Below are 21,646 nucleotides of genomic sequence, written 5' to 3'. Positions count from 1 at the left end.
ACTCAGTTGGCTGTATTTGGGTTCAATGAAAATATTTTTTCACATCTCAATGTAATCACTGTATTATACAGCCAACAATTTTGTTTAAAATGTGTTGTGAATTGAAATGACCAAAGTACATTTCTTTTAAAAATACTTTCGATGGAAACAATGCTTTTAAAATGTGTGGTGTTCTTTGGGTGCATCAAAAGCATAATGGTAATTGTGGCAAAAATTACTACATTAAGATAATTCTGTGCTTACTGTGTCAAACAGGGAAACAGCAACACTATCATGTATTCCAACTTGATCAAAGCAACCTCTTCCGGTTACATAATCAAAAGGGAAAAAGATCTTCACTTGCATATCAACTGCAAAATGCTCCAAAACACATGGAAAGAAATCATGTACATTGCTGAGGATGTTCCTGAGGATATTAAGGAGGTCAATGAAACTCAGTACAGCAGATATGACGTGAACATTTCATTTTACAAATCACCATCCTTCTCACAGCCAGTGCATGACTCTCCATACTATGTTAGATTGAACCAGAATGTATTCCTTCAAGCTTCAATTAACAGCACTGACCCAAATCTGGTGTTGTTTTTGGACACCTGTGTTGCATCACCTGATTCCAGTAGTGTTACATCCACCACTTATGATATTATCAGGAATGGGTAAGGACTTTCTGAGCAATGATTAACAATGGATCTGTACATGCAGTTCTCTATCTGTTTTGTTTATGGAATAATTTGAATAGGGACAATGTGAATTGATTTCAGTTCCCTATGCCAATAAACTGTTTAAAAAACTTTTTTGGCCAATCCTGGCAAGACATGAGAAATAACAATAGAAATTATGTTTAGACCATGCAGTCAGGCAAGATTCCACTCAAGCATGTTACATAGTAACTAGAGAGGTGAATTCAGTTGTGATGTAAGCAGATTTTGTCCCAAACTCCATTGAGGTCAATGAATTTTCACCTGCCTACATCATGATTGAATTCAGCCCCAAATAGTTTGTCTATAGAATTCAACTATGCATTTTCAAAATATTCTGATTCTCTTTTTTTTAAATTATTATTCATTCTTGTTCTGTTCTTGTATTTTGTACCATACTGGAAATGTTATTTCAAATGACTAATTCAGTGCTTGATTCCAATGATAGAAATTTAATGTTTGATAGTCCTGCTTTCCTATGTGTCTCTCAGATGGCCCAGAATTGTTCACGTGGCTTGGCTTAAACCATTTCTTGTGGAAAAGTTAGATTAATGAATTATAGAAAGCAAATTAGATTCTTAGATCTGGTAAGAAAAAAAGTCACTGATCTCATCCATTATGGCATTTCCTATGCTTCTATGCTTTACCTGCCAGAATTTCAGTAGGCTTCTCCATTATCACTAGATTCTACGTCTTTCTGGGTATGAAAGGGTAAATCTTTCAGGAGCAGGTCCCATTGTCAATAAATGTCTGATTCATTCACTTACTGGTGAAATTCTAATTGTATATAAATAATGTGGAATAAATAATGAAATTTCAAAATAATTCAGCCAGGTAGTAGAAGTTAAGTTTTAAGGAAGCCACCTGCATGATAGTTTAAAAACTCCTATCTATTGTATAAGATAAAAATTAAATATTCAGACCAGCCCTTTTAAGAAACGATATGATAAAATCATTCAATGCAGAGAAAGTCAAATATTTTAAACCTACCGGTAATAATATTTATTTAAATTAAAACCCAAAAGGAAATAAATTGATCATATCTAAATTCAACCATCTCTTAACTACGGTATCTGTAGGTGACACAAATATTGGCATGAATATAACATAGAAACACATATTGTATGGTATAAACTGAGATTTTTATAAAAATAATTCAATACCTTGAGATCTTCATTATGAGAGTGAGATTGTTAGTATTTGTATGCAATGTGTTGACCATATGACAACTTTTCACCTTATTTTGAGTTATCAGTGTATTAACAGATAAATTGAGTTCCTTTTCATGGTGGTTAAATTGAATCAAAATGCACTGGCATGGAATTTTGGCATTAGTCAATGCTGACAGGAAAGTGAAGCTTACTAGAATTTTGTTCTGTGAAGCACCTGTGCAGCTGACTTACTAGAGATTGGGTTCATTGGAAATGTTGACTTTCTTGCTTCTGCTTCATCCAAAGCACAAATCAGAGGAGTGGGAGTGAGTTGGATAAAGTGGCACAGAATGGAAGAAGGAATTTATCATCATTATTGTTCATATCTAGTAGCACCTAAAGAACCCAATCAGGCATCAGGGCCTCATTATGCAAGGAGCTGTATAACCATTTAGTAAAGAGACAGAGCCTGCCTCTCAGAGTGGAGCTGGTAGAAAAAATTGGGAATAAAATTTTTCCTGTAAAAAACAACAACTACTGTTCATCAAAGCTGAAAAGTTTCTCGGAGATGTATCCGTTCTGACAGAACTGTAATTGGGAAGGGTTTCTCAGGTGAGACAAAGAGAGAGACCTAGGCCAAGTGGTTAGGCTGCTTGTCTGGGCTGTAGGAGACCGAGGATCAAGTCCCTGCTATGCTGGGGGAACTCTGCAGAGCTGGGACTTGACCCATCTCCTGTGTCACTGGTCTCCCTTCTCCTGTGTAATTGCCTTGGCTATTCTGGGTTGGCTCTCTCTCACATATGGCTTTTTTTCATGGAAAAAGTGGGAAAGATCTCATTTTTCGTCTGCACTGGAACAAAAACAAATTTCAAAATTGTGTGTGAAATGAAATTGTTGTTTTCTGGCCAGCCTCACTTAAGAGCTTAAATCGTGGTTACATTTTCCCCTTAACGGTAACAATTAACACCCTTTGCATCAGCTGCTCTACGGGGGTCATATGCACTGCAGCCTGGAGATATAAATAAGCAGATCTGAGCTCTTTCCATAGATTAGTTGCCAGGACACCTCTAGGTGACTCCTTTGCAACTTGGCTCTCCTGGGCCCTGATCCTATAAAGACTTATACAGAAGCTTAACTTTAAGCATGCGAGTTCAGTAAAACTACTCACATTCTTAGGCATGCACATAAATACCTTGCTGAATTAGGGAAAGCAATATTGTATGTTTTGCTTTCAGAAAAGTCAACGCCACTATTTTAACCTCTTTCATTTTCTATTCTTACTACAAATACATATTTTTTTCCCTTTCTGTTGTTAATACAGTGTTAATTTTTTTAAATCTTTGCACATAAGAAATGCTTAATATCAGTGATTTATTTTTGTGTGTGCACATGAAGATTAATTTTATTTATTTGTTTGTTTGTTTTAGATGTGTTAGAGATCCAACCTACGGTACATACTATTCACCCTACAGCTCCACCATACGGTTCAAATTTAATGCCTTCAAGTTTATTAACCAATATTCATCAGTTTACCTGCAGTTTAAAATGGTGGTGTGCAGGGTATATGATTATTCTTCCCGATGCTACCAGGGCTGCATACCCAGGTCCAAAAGAGATACAAGCTCTTACCAAGAAAAACTGGATGTTGTTGTTGGGCCAATTGAGCTTTGGAAAGATGGCACTGAAAACAGGAATGCTGGTAAATGCAAATAACGTTCTCTAGTATTTAGTATAATGTTCTGTAAATCACTTTTCTTTTCATTTCACAAAATCTTTGTATGTCAGTTTACTTCTGATTTCTAGCACTGCAGCATGCTTTTACTGGGTTATCATCAGCTCCATTATAAACACCAGACACTTGTTTACTGACTAATAGCATCTGCATTAGTTCCTTATTTAGCACATTTCAAATCCATCATTTTAATCTGCACATCCCAAAAATGCTAATTGAATCAATTATTCAGGAAGAAAGATGAGATGCAGTCCATCTCCTTATTATAGCTTCATTGATTTAATTATCCCCAAACTATTTAAACATTGTGGTTATGTCTCACCTTGAATATCTCCAATAAAGAGAAACCTCAACCTTCCTTGAAAAGTGATTCCATTCCCTAGCTAGTTATGATGTTTTCTTAATATTGAACCTAAAATATCCCTGTTGGGGGGTCAGTTCATGAAATAGTCTTTACTAATATAAAGATGGATTGTTGTGTCTAGAATGTGCTCTATAAAATAGAGTGAAATTGATTTATTTCTTGACCTGATCTAGAATGTAACTTTTTAAATTGAAGTTCTCTTTGTTCTGGTATCTTTGGCAATAAGTAGAACAGAGAAAAAAATGTAACAAACTCTTTCTCAACTCACAGAGCTGGACTATTCTGAACATCAGGAAGACGTGGATTCCCGTGGTTCACTTACTGCTACTGCTGGTCATTCCCATGCTCCATTTATTGTTACGGGTGTGGTGCTTGCAGCTGTTATTTTCACTCTTGTTGGGTTTCTTTTGAAAAGTAAACTGAGGAGACCGATTCCGTACCAGATAATGTGAGACGCTAAAGACACCAGCATCTGGCAGACAATGATATCTCAGGGTATTTACATAATGATTCCGTTTCTAGCCTTTGCACTCAATAACTTTTATATGACAATTTGCACTTCAAAGAAAAAGTATGACAAACTTACTGTATGAGGCTACACTCTGAGTTCTGGTAAATTCAGGCTAGAGATTGGCCTGAGGTTAAAACCCCACCTCCATGGAAAAGTTTGAATCCAGATTCCAATTCTGTAACCAGCTGCCATTTCCAAAAATGTACTGAACCCAAGCCCAGTATTTGACCTACTAGCTCCCTCCTCTCAACCTAGAGCCAGACTTTGCAGCTCAGGACTATCTCCAATCTAGATAGACAAAAAATACTATCTATAGTTTTCATGGTATTCTGCAGTGAGATTCAACAGAGCAACTCTTGTAGTATAATGAATGTATAAGCAGGAAGAAGGGTCCAGAGGTTAGAGCACTAACCTGTGGGGTGAGTCACTGTTTCACCATAAACAGCTTGTGTGACCCTGGGCCAGTCACTTAATCTCTCTGGGCCTTAGTTCCCCATCTCTAAAATGGGGATAACAGCACTTACCTATCACATAGGGGTGTTGTAAGGATAGATACAATTAAGATTATGAAGTGCTCAGATATTACTATGAAGGGAGATATAGAAGTATCTAAGATCAATAGATAGTACTTTGATTTGACAACTTTATACATAAAAAGGGCAATCTGATACTGGTTTTTATGTTTTATACATACCTAGTATATCTTATTTATACCTGGCACATTTCAATCACTTCTGATCATCAAGATATTTAGATTCTAATGCAAGTTTTCTCCCTCATAATCCTCCTCTCGCTTCCTTTCAAAACCAGTGTATCTAACACCTGAAATATTCTGACATAGAAATTGTGGTGCAGAGATGGGGATAAAATCTACATGTGGCAACACCAAATGATCCAAGGTGGTTATATAGAAGAAAGTATTTTTATTTACTAATCAGCTATGCCTGGAAAAGAAATACAGAAAACATACATCCAGTTACATATGGAATTGCTAAAACACCTGTTTCAGATTATCTTGGACATTGATCTTTAAGGTTTAATTTCTCTTTGAGACAAATGCAATATATTGTGCTACTTTGTAAAATGGGATGATTTCCAGTCTAAATTAATTTCATATGTAAACATAGCAATTTACAATCAGAAGTTGGAAGTGTTTACAAAGCAATAATCTATCAGTGTACTTGCAAATAAAATGTCTATGCCTCTGAGTTCTGAACTAATGCTTTGCAGTATGAAGAATATGATCTGTCATAAAGAAACTTTGCAGAATATCAATTTGTGCTTTTGTTTTTTCCATTTCCAAAACAGGGGTGGTAAAATCAGTAAGTACATTTAAACAGGCTTTTATAAGGAAATGAGATATTTCTGTCTTTATCCAGTATAAAAAAAATATGGAGAATCAGGGTTTAAGAAGTCAGCTATTTGAATGGGATAGGTCACTGATGTTTGATTCAGAAATTTTCTCTCTCCAAATTTTTCTAAAACAAAAACTAAATGTCAAGATTGCAATGGGGAACAGCGGGGACTGCAAATCAGCCATTTGCAGCTCCCTCATCCTGAGGCTCACCCTATGCCAGAGGACTATGGCCCCTAAAGAATCATCCACAGGTCAAGATTCACTGGAGCATATTGGTGCTCTGGTGGTGCTTACCCCCACCCCCTCTATGACACCAAAGGCAGGGGTTGCAGGGACAGTAGCATAGCAGCTGGTTATACTAGCTCTATTCACCAGCTGGGGCCTAGACCCACACCAAAAGAATCATCAACTGGGGAGATGCAGCAGTTTTCCAGCTCTGCGGTGTGTCCAGAGCTGTGGAGAGATTCTGACCCATTCTTTTTAAAGTTACTTTTCTGTAGAGTAGTTGGCCTGAAAACACACGCTGTGTAGATGGATTCTAGATGTCCCATGCATTTACAATTCTTGATGTGGGTCCAAGCGCATACTCCTGCCTTTACTTCTGTTGACTCTGCTGAGCCGTATGTATATTTTATTGGAGAAAGTCCAGCACATTCAGTATGTAACCACTATACCCTACAACTAGTATATTTTTAGTGTAAAAAAGGCCCTACTGGAATCTGTTCCTGAATATCTGGCCAATTATTATATTTTAAAACATTTCTGATGATTCCATGAAATCCAAAGATTTTCTGATGCAGTTTTTTAAATTTCTTACCCCACCCTGAATTAACTGGTTTGAACTTCCCTTATCATGAACAGCACTTCATAGTGACGTGGAAAGTGTTCTGAGAAAATTTGGTGTATGAGATGGACTGTGTCTTATTGGTACTGGTGGGAGAAGAAACCACTTAATCTGTGTGGAATAGGTAAGATTAATAGAAATAAAATGGAATAAGATAGGAACAGTGAGTGATTCTCACATTGTTCTACACAGCTTTTGTTGGCAGTCCATGTAGATCTGGCTAGTCATATGGTGTTGGCTATTTTCCTTGTTTCTAGCTAATAACCTGCATTAAAAGAAGCTAATAATAGATGACGGTCCTGATATTACTTTTTCATGTGAGCAATTGCTTTAGTTGCCCAAGGAAGTTATGTATTAATAGATGAGGCAGATATGGGGCACCCCCATGACCCCAGCCCACACCCCCAGCCCTCTGCCTTGACCCCTGCACTCCCCTCTGCCCTGGCCCTGAACCCTTCACACCCTCCAGCCCTCTTCTCTGACCCCTGCATCCCCTCACACACCCCCAGCCCTTTGCCCTGACCCCTGCACCTCCCCACCACAACTGCAGCCCTGACTCTGGCACCCCCACACATACCCAGCCCCTCCCCCTAGCCCCCTGCCCTGACTCTTGCACCCCCCACATCCCCACTCCCACCCTGAGCACCAAACAGGAGCTCCAGCACACACACACCCCCGCTCATTCCCACCTGCACCCCTCGCACCAAATGGGAGCTGCTCAGGTAAGTGCTCCACATCCAAACCTCCTGCCCCAACCCTGAGCCCCCTCCCTCATTCTAGCTCCTGGCCAGACCTTACACCCCAACCCCCAGCCTGCTCCTTCATCCCCAGCCCTGTGCTCAGTGCACTCCCACGCTCAGCTCAGTGCAGAGAGAGGAAGAGAATGGCTAGAACCAGGGAGAAGGTAGGTATCTACTCTATGTGGACAGAGCCGGGCCGGCAGCCGGGACCCTGGCTGACAGGAGCCGGCGGACGGAACCCCAGACCAACAGTGGGCTGAACGGCAGCGGGCTGACTCTGGAGCACTTAGCCCATCAGACTAAAACTTTTGTATTTCAAAGAACATATTTGCAGGTTATAGTTACCTTTAATAGAAGGTAGCATGGCCTAGTGCATAGGATACTAGACTGAGACTTGGGAATTCTGTTTCCAATCTGCCACTGGGTGACCTTGGGCAAGTCACTTCACCTCCCTGTGCCTCAGTTTCCCCATCTGTAAAATGGAGTTAATGATGTTTACCTCCTTTTAAAGAGTTTTGAGATCTATGGAAGAAAAGTGCTATATAAGAGCTAGGTGTTATAATACAAGAAACAATACTTTACAGATCTAATTACATCATCTTTTGGGTAGTACTGTGATTTATTCTCCATCTAAGTACTTGCTGTGGGGCCCATCCTGCCAGTGGCTGTGTCTCCTCTGTTTCCAAAATCCAGTGGAAGTTGGGTGAGCTCAACAGACCCCTGCATTGGCCATTTGTCTGCAGTACTGTATCGAGCATAGCTATTTATAATGAACTCCTACTGGTCACTAGCGGGTGAACTGAGATCATCCAATGCCATAGCCTAAAATATTCACTCCCGATATGTAGAAGAGAGGAATGATATTTATTCATCCAGACAGTCTAACAGCTGTATTGTACAGTAGTGTTGGTATAGGGACATATGGATTATTGACAAAAGAGCTAAAAGGCAACTGTGAGGGCAAACTTGAAAATTAATATAGTAAAGGCAGGGGTTGTTGAGTGGCAAAGTGTCCATATTGTTTCTAATGGCATGGAAACGTAGTTGAGCCTTGGCTTTCTGAGCCAGCATCTATCATGGACAGAACAGTGTGTGGCTCCTGTAGGGTGGGCAAGTGAGTATGAGATTCAGAGATCCACACTCACCACCATCCTAGTATGAGGGAAAACCACTGGCAAACAGCTGGTCAGGAATAAAATCATGTCTACTTGTTTTCCAGTATTTATGCTATTTCCTGCAACTGTATTGTTACACAGGTTTATTCTGTCTGGAGGCTATGCGGAAAAGCAGTTAAAGCCCAGGATTTATTTTGCTGCTTCCTCAACAGTTTGTTGTGAATGTATAATGCTTGATATGGCATTGTGTGTACTCTATACTTGTTGCATAGCTGTGAATATTCAGCTAACTCATGTGTTAGTGTATCTGTTCCCTGAGTGAATGACGGTGCAAGCCTGCTCATCAGAATATTCCGAGGTGAGAATTAAAAATCTGACCCCTGAAAAGTTGTCAGGGCATCTTTGGAATTCACTTTTCATGAATGTTTGTACCAGTGAAACTTGCTCACTCAAATATTCAAGGAAAGCAAACACAAGAGGAGAACAAGGACTTTTTAAAAAAAATCCAAACAAAGATTCATGCAGGATCCAAGCAGCACTAAGCAATGGTGAAAGATGTTTGTTGAGCACAGGTTGGCCTGGGTTTTAGTTGAGGGGATGTGACTTGCAGTGAAGGACAGTTGTTGGTTAAACTGGCATGAGCCTGGACACAGTAGGGCTGTGTGACAGTTTTTAAAATCTGCAGAGCTGTGCTCTTGAGAAATCAGCCAGAAGTGCTGTGTGACATTATAAAAAGTCCCAGCTCTGTGGTGCCCCTTTGCAAAACACACCTATAATAAAGGGATGAAAGTGGGTCAGTTCCCTTTATCTGAAACAAATATATTCATATATATTGAGAGAGAAACAGGGATCAAAGGGTAAGCTACCTGCTGAGAAATATGGGGAAAAAGAACCACCTCCTGGTCTCAGCTGCCATTTGAATTGACAAAGAAGACAAGAGGCTTCATGAGTGGATCACAGAGCCTATCTTCATACTGATGAGATGTGGCTAGGGAAAGCAAGCAAAGGAATCTGCTGTAATCTGTGGTTTCAGGGTCTTTCTTATGGTATTTGTACTGAGAACTAGCATCTTGAAAATTAGCTGCAGAAAATCTGCATCCTCACTATCTGAAAGCGCAGGGATCTCTTGTCCAGGCAGCGACCTGTGAAAGAATGATACACAGGCTGTAAAAGAAAATATATCACGTGTCAATAAAAATGTCCAAAACATTGCTACAACCCTGTAAATATACATACTGTATAACTGTCTGTTATGTACAATTATATAGTGGGATGGTTAACGAATGACTGACCTGGGCCTATGCCAGTATTACTGCCACCTTTATGGGTAAAGAATTGTTTTGTTTGTGTTCTTTTTATGAGCGTTGGTTTTGCTAATAAGAAAAGGAGTAGGAGCATTTTTTCTTGGTTTTAAAATACTTTGCAAAAAGGGGAAACAAAGCTGCAGTTGGGGTATAATTGAATCACAGGGATCATTCTGCTACTTCCTCTCCAGCATGGACTCTGGCTCATTTACCCAGGCTTCCACCAGGTGTTTCAGGAAGGGGACTTCATTTGACATCAGGTGCTCAGTGGCCTGGGCCCTAGCTATCTAAAAGATTCCCCAAAGCTCCAGGTTGGAGGCCGTGGTCACCAGCTCAGTTCCTCAGGCACAATATAAGTCTGTGCAGGAGACAGAGCTTTCTGAGCCATCAGTCCTAGACCAGGGAAAGAACTCCCCCCGAAACTAAAGATCCCTCCAAACCTCACCACCTTCTGCTCTAAGTGCAAGGTGTGCTGCTTCGACCTGCCTTCTTGAATGCAAACACAGAGCAAAATGTACATACAGTGGCGAATTAGCCCCTGGGCCAACCGGGCCGGTCCCCAGGGGCCCTGGCCAATTGGGGGACCCTTAGAAAAATGGGCACTCCTGTGCCCCGACCCTCTTCACCTGCCCAGCACTCCTGCAGGGAAGCGGGGATGCCCCTGGGCTCCAACCCCAATCTCCAGCAGAAGCGTGGGGTGAGCAGAATAGGGCAAGCCTATGCGCCTCAACCCCGCTCCCTGGCAGGAGTGCTGGGCAGGCAGGGGAGGCCCCTGCCCTCTGGCCCAGCTCCCCGGCAGGAGTGCTGGGCTGGGGGGCGGGGTGGGGAGGGGCAAGCCCCCCTGTCCCGACCCCATTTCCCTGGATGGAGCGCTGGGGGCAGGAGTGGGGGGGACAGACTGCAGGCAGAAGGGGTGGGGAGAGGCCCGCACTTGCTCTGGCCCAGGGGCCCACAAACCCCTATACCACCCATGGTTACATAGGTTTGTTTTTAATCCTAACAAAACTCTCCACTGCACAGCCATTCCTCCCTGAGGGGAGAATGAACCACAGACAGCAGATGTTAGTCATGTCACTTAAGGCACTGAGAGGTGCTCAGCTACTGCAGTGATGAGACCAGTAGAAGAATCTATCTAGAATAGAATCAAATCAGTGGAAGAACCCAGATGGCATGTGGAATGGAAATGTACAGAACTGAACGCAGGGCTCCTGAGTCACAGTCTAGTGCTCTGGTCACTGGACTATCAGAGTTTGGGCTGCAATATATTGTTTATGTTACACCAATTGTCATGGGAATGTACCAGCCCAGGCATGAAATCAACTTGCCCACCCATTACAATTATGATGAAAATAGATTTCACTTGCTCACCAAACAAACACTGAAAATTACTCTTCCCACATGAGTTGTATTTTGCGGCACTGCCATATGCCTTCCAATATGCATTACTTGAAACTTTGCTTCCGTTAAGCTTAACAGTGGTGCATTTCTTAATTTTTATGATTCGACTAGAAGTTCAATGATAACTTGATAAATTAATCTAGCATTAAAGCACATTCACCCTTCAAGTCAGTATTATCTGCCTTCTAACTAAGATATTTCTAATCTTTTCTAAGGCCATATGTACAGTACAAAGTTTGGTCAATGTAAGTTACGTTGGCATACAGTTACCAACTTTTGTGTATTGCTCAGGCACGTGTACACTTGGCTGTTTGCATCGCCGCTGTATGTACTCCCCACAAGTGGTTGTGTTGATGAAAAATGCAGTGCACCAGAGATAGGTGTCCCAGTGTGCCCTACGCAGACATCTGGCATAATGCCTTATGGGATATTTTTGTAGTGATTTGCCCATGCATTTCTGGGAAGTAGGAGTTAAGGTCCCACAATGCCACTTTTTCCATCCTTCAATGTTTTTTCCATCCCATATTTCCACATTATTTAAAAAACTCTTCCAGTTCCATGTGTTGATTTGCAGTCCTCCACCATCTCCCAGGCAGAAGCATGAACCATACGGAGTTCAGTTCAATTTTAATCACCATTGCTAATACAGTATGCACGATTCTCCCGTGTTATTGGTACACCTCAGTCACTCCTATTCTCTGCCCGAGGCACATAATAGTCCAGTCTCCTGTGGGCTGTAATACTTTGTTCTAATTTTGGTTGTTTGGTTTAGTGGGCAGGTGCTGGGTGATGGTATGGCCTGTGATATACAGGAGCTCAGATTAGATGACCTGGTGGTTCCTTCTGGCCTTAATTTCTAGGACTATGATTTGCATATCTACAACCAGGTGTGCAAGGAGGAAGAAGAGGAGATGTTCAACCATGATGACTGGAAGCTGATGGAGGCAGCAAATAAAAATGCCAGGTTACTGCAGGCATTCATGGAGCAGATCCACCTAGTGGTTTGCTGCTTCTGGGCCTGAGAAACAAGCACTGATTGCTGGGATCACACTGCAGTGCAGGTTTGGGATGATAAGCAATTGCTGCAGAACTTTCAGATGTGGAAGGCCACGTTTCTGGATTCGTGTACTGAGCTCCAGCCAGGGACACCAGAATGAGAGCTGCTTAGACAGAGGAGAAGCCAGCAGTGATCACGCTCTGGAAGCTTGCAGTGCCAGATTGCTTTCTGTCACTGGCCAATCTATTTGGAGTTGGAAATTCCACAGTGAGGGCCATCATCATCCAAATGTGAAATGCCATTAAATGTTTCCTCCTGCACAGGACTGTAACTCTCGGCCATTGGGGTGAGGTGATAGATGGGACACACATCTCTATTCTGACATCAACTCACCTAGCCAGTGAGTACATAAAAAGAAAGGAATACTTTTTCAAGGTCATATAAGAGATGGTGGCTCACTGGGGATGCATCACTGATATCAGGGTGGACTGCCCAGGAAAGGTGCATGATGCTTGCATCTTTAAGAACACAGGACTTTTCTAAAAGCTGCAAGCAGGAACATTCTTTCCTGACTGGTGCATTCCCTTCGGTGATGTTGGAATGCCTATAGTGATTCTGGGGAACCCAGCCTACCCCCTGCTTTCCTGGCTCATAAAGCCGTACACTGGCCACTTCGACAGCATCAAAGAAAAATTGAACTACCAGTTCAGTAGGAGCAGGATGACAGTTGAATGTAATTTTGGTAGATGAAATGGTCACTAGTGATGTTTACTAACCAGTTTGGATCTCAGGAAGGCAAACATCCCCATTGTTATATTTGTGAGGTGAAGGGGGAAAGGCAGGGAGAGGGGGTGAGGTGAACCAGATATCTGCTGAACTTTTGAACAGCCAGACTTAAGGGCGATTAGAATAGCCAACTGTGGAGCTGTACAGCTGAGGGAGACCTTAAAAGCATGTTAACAGTCAGCCAGAGTAGTATTGTGTGATGCTTTTATGGACTGCTAGTGTGCCTTAGTGTATGGAGCTTAAATATGGGTGGGTTATTGCCCCCCCGCCCATTGTGAATTTTGTATCTCTGCAAGTATGCTTGGCGTAAACTAATACTCTGAGTTTCCGAAAACAGAACTTCAGTGTTTGCAAAGAAAAAGGAAACAAATTAAAAGTGCAAAAACAAAGGGTAGATGCATCGAAGCAGCAGTGTAAGAGGGTAACATACTTTTAAAAACATTTATGATATGTGTTAAAAACATACACATTACAGTGTTTCATTCTTGCTACAAACAGGTAGTGCATTGTGCTGATTCTGTGGGTGTCGTTATGGTATTCCCTGTTTTCCCCTGACATGGGGTGGTAATGGTAAGGGTTCATACTGTGCTGCCATCTGTTTTGTTGGGGCAGGTATAGGAAGCAGCAACCATGGATTGGAGAGGCTGCTGTGTCCAAGATCTTTGGGCCTGTAGCTCAATAATCTCTGCAATATCTAAATTTGTTGCCTGAGCAAATCCATGAGATCCTGGTGCAGTTCTCAATGTATCTCTCGGTCCCTCTGCCTCTCCTGAGGAAACCGCTCTCTCCATTCTTGGTCCTTCTTCTTGGTCTCAGACATTTGGCCCCTCCAATCTCTGTGTTCAAGATCAGCAGCTGTAAACGGCTCTGGAGGATCTTGTAGGATGTATCCTCCCTGGTCTGCTTCTTTCTTTGCCTGATCAGGGTCAGATGTTCAACAGGAATGGAGGGGGCACCTCTCAAAGCCAGCCCTCCAGAGGCTGTTGATTAAAACAGATGGATATAGCATTATATTTACAGTCACAATGGAAAGGAAAAGATAGGTTTCAAAACTCCCTTATATTATTCCCATACATTTCTTTAATAAGAAATGCTAATGGTCACTTTAGCTTTAGAGCACCTCCTTACAGCACCATTCTGCACCTCAAGCTATGGTGAGTATGTGGGATGGTCTGTAGCCTGGAAGCTATAGATGTTGGGTGTACCTTGACATGAGTACAGGGAAACTGTGGTGAGTAGTGCTAATAATTTCCCAGGCAGTGGTGCTTTTGGCTGATATCTCACTCCTGAGGGTAACAAAAGCACAGAGAACCCAGCTGCTACTGCCACCCCAGAGCTGCCCGGGACCACATGCTATAAGTCTATTTACTGCAATGGTGCTGCAGAACTCCTCGCAAAGTGGCATGGGAATGTCTTCTATTGTGGGGAAAGAAACAAGGCTGCCATCCCTAGAAATGTTCGGGAGAGGTCTGTGGAGTCTGTCCGGAAAGTTTTATTGAGATTGTTCAAGAGGATATAAGAGACATTTCTGCTCAGATAAACAAAGCACGTCTCATGGGGAGAATTGTGATCCCACATGCCAAACCGAATAAGCAACAGAATGGAAAAGCAGGTGCCGTCTCTGACTGTTTCTTCTGCCTGTAACTGAGCACAAGGCACTGATCTGATGTGGGCTGTGTAATTCAAGATGTTTGTTATCAAGGTGTTGTTATCAAGGAAGTGCCAAGAGATAGGAGAAAGGCAACTGGCAAAACATTTCCTGTTTGTAGTTCTAAAATCAAGATGACCTTTCCCTGTTTGCTTTTAGGCCCCTTTGCTTCATTCAATCAGATGTCAGGATTTCCTGAGCGTCAGCTTCAGTGCAGCATCTTTAATCAAGCACTAAAGTTGTCTTAAATATCAACACTATGTCAACATGTTTGGCAAAAAGAAACCTGATACTCTTAATCAAAGCTACAACTGCTCCATCAACTTTCCAGAAGCAGAAGTTCCCTTTTGGTGCATTTACTCCCTCTACAAAACTAAACTACGGGCACTCTGGAGCTAGCTCAAGGAAAATATGCAGAAGTGGTTCTCTCTCCCCTCCATGTTTCCAGTGGGGTCCTCTTTTCTTAAAGACAGCTCCCTCTAGCCTTGTGTGGACTATCAAGCTCTGAACAAGGTTAGAATCCAAAAGACATTGGCACCCTGACAGTAGGATTGTCTGTCTATGTGGACTCTCTCCTTCAGGCCCTACACTCCCAGCACTCCCAGCTATCTTCGAGACACCACTGACTTCCTGAGGAAACTACAATCCATCGGTGATCTTCCTGATAACACCCTCCTGGCCGCTATGGATGTAGAAGCCCTCTACACCACTATTCCACACAAAGATTGACTACAAGCTATCAGAAACAGTATCCCCGATAATGTCACGGCAAACCTGGTGGCTGAACTTTGTGAGTTTGTCCTCACCCACAACTATTTCACATTTGGGGACAATATATACCTTCAAGTCAGCGGCACTGCTATGGGTACCCGCATAGCCCCACAGTGTGCCAACATTTTTATGGCTGACTTAGAACAATGCTTCCTTAGCTCTCGTCCCCTAATGCCCCTACTCTACTTGTGCTACATTGATGACATCTTCATCATCTGGACCCATGGAAAAGAAGCCCTTGAGGAATTCCATCATGATTTCAACAATTTCCAGCCCACCATCAACCTCAGCCAAGATCAATCCACACAAGCGGTCCATTTCCTGGACACTACTGTGCTAATAAGCAATGGTCCCATAAACACCACCCTATACCAGAAACCTACTGACCACTACACTTACCTACATGCCTCCAGCTTCCATCCAGGACACACCACACAATCCATTGTCTACAGCCAAGCTCTAAGATACAACCACATTTGCTCCAATCCCTCAGACAGAGCCAAACACCTTCAGGATCTCTATCAAGCATTCTTAAAACTACAATACCCACCTACTGAAGTGAAGAAACAGATTGACAGATTACCCAGAAGAGTACCCAGAAGTCACCTACTACAGGACAGGCCTAACGAAGAAAATAACAGAAAGCCACTAGCTGTCACCTTCAGCCTCCAGCTAAAACCTCTCCAATGTATCATCAGATTTACAGCTTATCCTGAAAAATGATCCCTCACTCTCACAGATCTAGGGAGACAGACCAGTCCTCGCTTACAGACAGCCCCCCAACCTGAAGCAAATACTCACCAGCAACCACACACAAAAACACTAACCCAGGAACCTATCCTTGCAACAAAGCCCTATGCCAACTCTGTCCACATATTTATTCAAGTGACTCCACCATAGGACCTAATCATATTAGCCACGCCATTAGGGGCTCGTTCACCTGCACATCTACCAATGTGATATATGCCATCATGTGCCAGCAATGCCCCTCTGCCATCTACATTGTCCAAACTGGACAGTCTCTATGCAAAAGAATAAATGGACACAAATCTGACATCAGGAATCATAAGATTCAAAAACCAGTAGGAGAACTATTCAACCTCTCTGGCCACTCAGTAACAAACTTAAAGGTGGCAATTTTGCAACAGAAAAGCTTCAAAAACCGACTCCAACAAGAAACTGCTGAGCTTGAATTAATATGCAAACTAGATACCCTTAACTTGGGTTTGAATAGAGACTGGGAGTGGCCGGGTCATTACACATATTGAGTCTATTTCCTTAAGTTAAGTGTCCTCACACCTTCTTGTCAACTCTCTAAATGGGACATCTTGATTATCACTACAAAAGTTTTTTTCTCCTGCCAATAATAGCTCATCTTAACTAATTAGCATCTCACAGTTTGTATGGTAACTTCCAGCTTACCTGTGTGTGTGTATATATATATATCTTACTATATGTTCCATTCTATGCATCCGATGAAGTGAGCTGTAGCTGACAAAAGCTTATGCTCTAATAAATTTGTTAGTCTCGAAGGTGCCACAAGAATGCCTGTTCTTAATCCTAAACTTGTACCCCATACCATTTACTAATGAATGGTTCGAAAGATTCCACTTTACCAAGGTTTTCACAACAGGAAGGAGACAAATGAGGACTGTCTTTTGTACCAGGTAAGGCCATTTCAAATATTTAACCATGCCATTTGGATTGTCCAATGCCCTGGCAACTTTCCAGCATTTAATAAATGACATCTTTAGTGACATTCTGGACCAATTTTTCATCATTTTACATGGGCAATATCCTCATTTTCTTTGAAAGTAAGGAATCCACAGTCGTCATGTGTGCACTGTCTTGGAGGGCCTCTGTCAAACCCATCTCTATGTGAAGCTTGAGAAATGTGAGTTCAATACGGACACAGTGGAATTCTTGGGATGTATCATCTTACCTGAGGGGCTCACCATGGACTCGCATAAGGTGGCAGCAATATCTGACTGGGCTGTACCCACAAACATATGCAGGGGTTAGCTAAGGGACAACCTAGGTATTGAAACTGTGTCACAAATTGTTGCTCTTGGGCCTTTTTGGCCTATTCAAGACCTGGAATTTGGTCTTGAGAATCTTCTGGTGGACAGGCCTATGATCTTACAACAAGGATTATATAAGTTCCTGTGACCTCTGCCCCCAAACCAAGAATCCACAACCAAGATCCTTAAGTCTGACCTCTGCCCAAGGCTCTGCAGTCTTGATCTACTTTATCATTGTAGATCTGCTATGTTCCCAGGGACACTAGTTGCTCTAGACCTCCTAACAAAGATGGCAAACTTTGTCCCTTGCCATTCCTACTGCACAGGGGATACTCAGCTGATCCAAGAAAATGTCTTCCATTATCATGAGTTACTAATGGGAATTTTATTGGAATGGGCTCCCTGGTTCATCTCCCAGTTCTGGTGGGAATTTCTCAGACTCCTTCGTATTGAGTCTCTCACCTTGTCCACCTACCACCTGCAGACTAATTGACTCGCACTGTTTGCCTGTCAAATCTTGGAGCAGTATCTTTGCTGCTTTCGGAGTTACCCCCAGGACAAATGTCTCCCTCTGCTGTGCTACACTAAATTCACATATAATAATGCAATGCAACATAGCCCATTCTTTGCAAACTGTGGCTTCCACTCCTGCTTCCACTCACACTTGCCCAAGAGTTCCCCAGTAGTGTCCACCATGGATTTAGCCTCCCACCTACACTGGGTGAACGCCAGAACAAGGAACACTTGAAGTCCTCCAAAGAAGCCTATAAACTCCAAGCAGACAAGACCATCAGGTTGCCCCCAATCTGGCTGTAGGGGGCAAGATGTGGCTTTCTGCCCAGAACCTTAAAATGAGCTGCCCATCCACCAAACCAGCCAACCAATATCTGAGCCCCTTCAAGATTGGGTTAACCCAGTGGCCTTCAGGTTACATCTCCTTGAGTGCTTCAAGATCCACCCTGTCTTTCACATCTCACTTTTAAAGTCCTACACCAAGAACCCATACCCAAACCGCTCCAACACACCACCATCACCCATAACAGTTCATGGACAGAAAGACAATGTTTCCTACTATATTTTAATGGTTTTGAGTTGCATGGTTTCAGTTCCATAATTTTAATATAATTATATTATTTTAAGAATGATTCAGGAGTCTTGATTTATTAATTACTTAAATGCCGACAGCATGCTTGGTGCTGTATAAGACACATGATGAGTGTTAATTATTTCCCTCCTAAGTTTGTCAAGCTGGGCAATCATGGCTTGATGTGATCCCCAGTTACCTCTTACTAATCTGGTTGTGGGCAGTCAGTTGCCAGGCAGGTATAATTCAGAATGTATAATTAATTAAGGGAAGGCAATCTCAGCCAGAGAGTTCCCCACATCTAGCTAGTAAAGCTATGTGCTGGAAACCTTTCTGTGCACTCTTCTGGCTGGATAATGCTGTTTACTGTAAACATTGTCATTGACTAATATATTAGTAGAACCCTCACAAAATAATTTTGATACATAAGGTAAAGATGGGCTCAAACCTAAACTCTGGATCCAATCTCTTCCAAACTATGAGGCGGTTGAAATCTAGAACTGAACTTTGCATCTGGATCCTCTCTCTAGGAATTGCCTTACTGTATTCAGATCTATGGTCCATCTATGGTTCACCATCCTGTTTCCAGCAATGCCCAGTACCAGATGCTTCAGAGGAAGGTACAAGAAACCCTGCACATGGGAGTTATGGATGTATAGGATTTTGGAAACTTCCTGCCCCTATGAAGTTTCCTCCTTGCCCTTAATTGTTGGAGGTTGGTTTATGTTCCACTAGATTGGGCAAGTTGAATTTTTCATTGTTGGCATATGGGAATAATAATTGAATGTAATAAATGGACCCTTTAAATGACATTGCTGTGTATATTAAATGACAAATTGACTGCATTGTTGTTATAGAGCACAGGACTAGTAGAAATTAGTAGGTTAACATGCAATAAAAAAAATCCATAAAGTACATGCTGGTTTGTTTGCTGTGTGTTACAAATAATGTCTAACCTGATTTTGAAGTTAGTAAGTTGTTAACCCAGTTTCAGAGATGTATTATGTAAGGACAACTTCTACAGTGCTAGCGTGAGAATAACAAGCTCATAGTTTTCATATTCAGTTTCTTACGTCAAGTCATCTATGAAAGATTGATTAAAGAAGCTCATGTTTATTTAGTAATGTGACTCTCATTGCAATATGGGAGGTCCATTGTACATGCTGTACATATATAGGTCCTGCAGTTGCCATTGGATTGTTATTGTAAGGGCTTTGCCCAAGCGTGAAGGTCACAGGTAGTGAAGAGATTGGCTGTATCAGAACAAAACTGAAGAGGTGTTTTTCATTTTGAGAGTTTAAAGGGGTGTGAGGAATCTTTCTGAACAGTAAGTTTAGGAGGTGTCATTATAGTTTAGTCATTATAGGTATAGTTTTATTGAGTGACACCAAGAATGAATTTGGCCCCACTAGCATATATTAAAAACGTCTCTGTATAAAATTTCTTTTACCACTTGTGCATGGTCGCTGTATAGCCACAACAGTCGTCCTTTGTCACTGAGTTTTTTAGCAGGCGATTTCCTTCAGATGTCCCTTACTGGCCAGAACTACACAAGACTGAGTCCCTCCCTCCTGTGAAGTGTCCCTGCTGCAGGATGTTCTACAGGCCCTTCATTAAGACTTGGCTGTTTTATTTTACTCCCTGGCTCCCTCTTCCTCAGAAGTCTCTTAAAGGTGAGGAAACCCCTGTCCTTCCTTCTCCCTCATTTGCCACATCTCACTAGGATGTCCAGGTTGTGTATTCTGTTTAAAAAAAACTGGGTCTTTTTCTCAAGCTTGAGAACTGATGGTTCCCTCCCTCTCCTAATTTGTGATCTGAGTCTCCCATGGCATTGATTCTACCAGTACTACCTCCACTCCACCACCTTTTTCCCTTAAGGAGAACTGCATTTTTGTTCATTGTCTCTATAAATAAAGGCACCCACCCTGACACTGCATGTGGGACACGAGCTAACCTTTTTACATGGAGTCTATATGCCCATATCAGGATTAAGTAAAGTTTACAGAGATTCTAGCACAGGGTCTTATGCAACGCCCACTAAAGGAAACTGGACATATAGTCTGTGATATGCTTTAGAGAGCCCACCAGAGCCTCATAGATAAATGTAGTGCTACAAAATATTAGGTCAGGTTTGTAATGCTTCAGACTATACTTAAGTTAAAATTATATACTATATAATATATAATACTCAAATTAAAAAATAATTTTGCACAGGAGCTAACTGAACATTTAATAAGGCTGCAGGCATCCTCTGAAGTGATGAGGTGTAGTTCCACAGTATCCTGCAATGATCATGAGTTCAAAGTATTTAATCAGCTCATTTCATGCTTTTTCTCCATTTCCATACTTTTGCAATAAAATCTGCTTTTAAGAGAACTGCAACTATATCTTCTAGCTGGTTAATTTCAGCTGACCGCTGAAGGGCTACTTGGATAGAGAGGAACTGATCTCTGACAAATGCTGGTAACAGCCACCTGTGAGTGTAAAGAGCCAAAAGAACAAGATACCCCAGGGACAGCGTCTTGAAGGAATCTTCCAAAATAAGGATCAAGGCTTGAGGAATATGCTGCCACTGGGAGAGGCCAATGACAGCTGGATACTGACATGTTAAGAAGTGGGCTGTATTGTTTTGAAGGAAATCTGGAATATTTTGGACTATCAAGACAAAAATATGGTTGGTTATAGCTATTCTTCTGGAGTGAAGGATTTTGCCAGTGAAACGGTGAGAAAATGTGCCAGTACAAGAGCAAAGATCAATATTAAAGTTGAGCAACACATTATAAATAGAGTGATGCTGGCAGGAAATTCCCATAAAAACTGGTAGGTCAGGTAGTTCTTAAATATACAATATCTCGTACCTCTCCCACACTGTTGAAAATGTGTGTTACTTCTCTATGTAAATATTTTCCTACGGATGATACCGCAGGGATGAGAGTTTACTTAAATCTACTGTCAGTAAAATCCTAACCCTATTTTCTAAATCTCAGGATGTCATTTTAGGGCTTGCCTATTCTACAAAGCTGTACAGGCATAGTTAAAGCCATACAACCCCCCATTGTGTAAATGCAGTTATATACCCATAAAGGTGCCTTTTATCAATACAGTTATTCCCATATGGGAAGGGT

General features: G+C 41.8%; 1 protein-coding gene across 1 annotated transcript in view; it reads left to right on the top strand.

Moving 5' to 3' along the window:
* LOC140915208 (scavenger receptor cysteine-rich domain-containing protein DMBT1-like) overlaps positions 1-21,646 on the top strand; it is a 193,417-nt gene that overhangs the window by 31,398 nt on the left and 140,373 nt on the right. The window contains 8 exon segments of the mRNA XM_078853931.1: positions 256-656; positions 3,277-3,548; positions 4,216-4,393; positions 8,654-8,723; positions 12,075-12,215; positions 13,335-13,418; positions 19,052-19,141; positions 21,157-21,341. Of these exon segments, the coding sequence (XP_078710057.1) occupies positions 256-656; positions 3,277-3,548; positions 4,216-4,393; positions 8,654-8,723; positions 12,075-12,215; positions 13,335-13,418; positions 19,052-19,141; positions 21,157-21,341 (1,421 nt within the window).

This window comes from Lepidochelys kempii, chromosome 7 (assembly GCF_965140285.1).
Source record: "Lepidochelys kempii isolate rLepKem1 chromosome 7, rLepKem1.hap1, whole genome shotgun sequence".
NCBI lineage: Eukaryota > Metazoa > Chordata > Testudines > Cheloniidae > Lepidochelys > Lepidochelys kempii.
The sequence above is the reverse complement of the archived record's forward strand: the minus strand, read 5'-3'. Positions and strand labels throughout refer to the sequence as shown.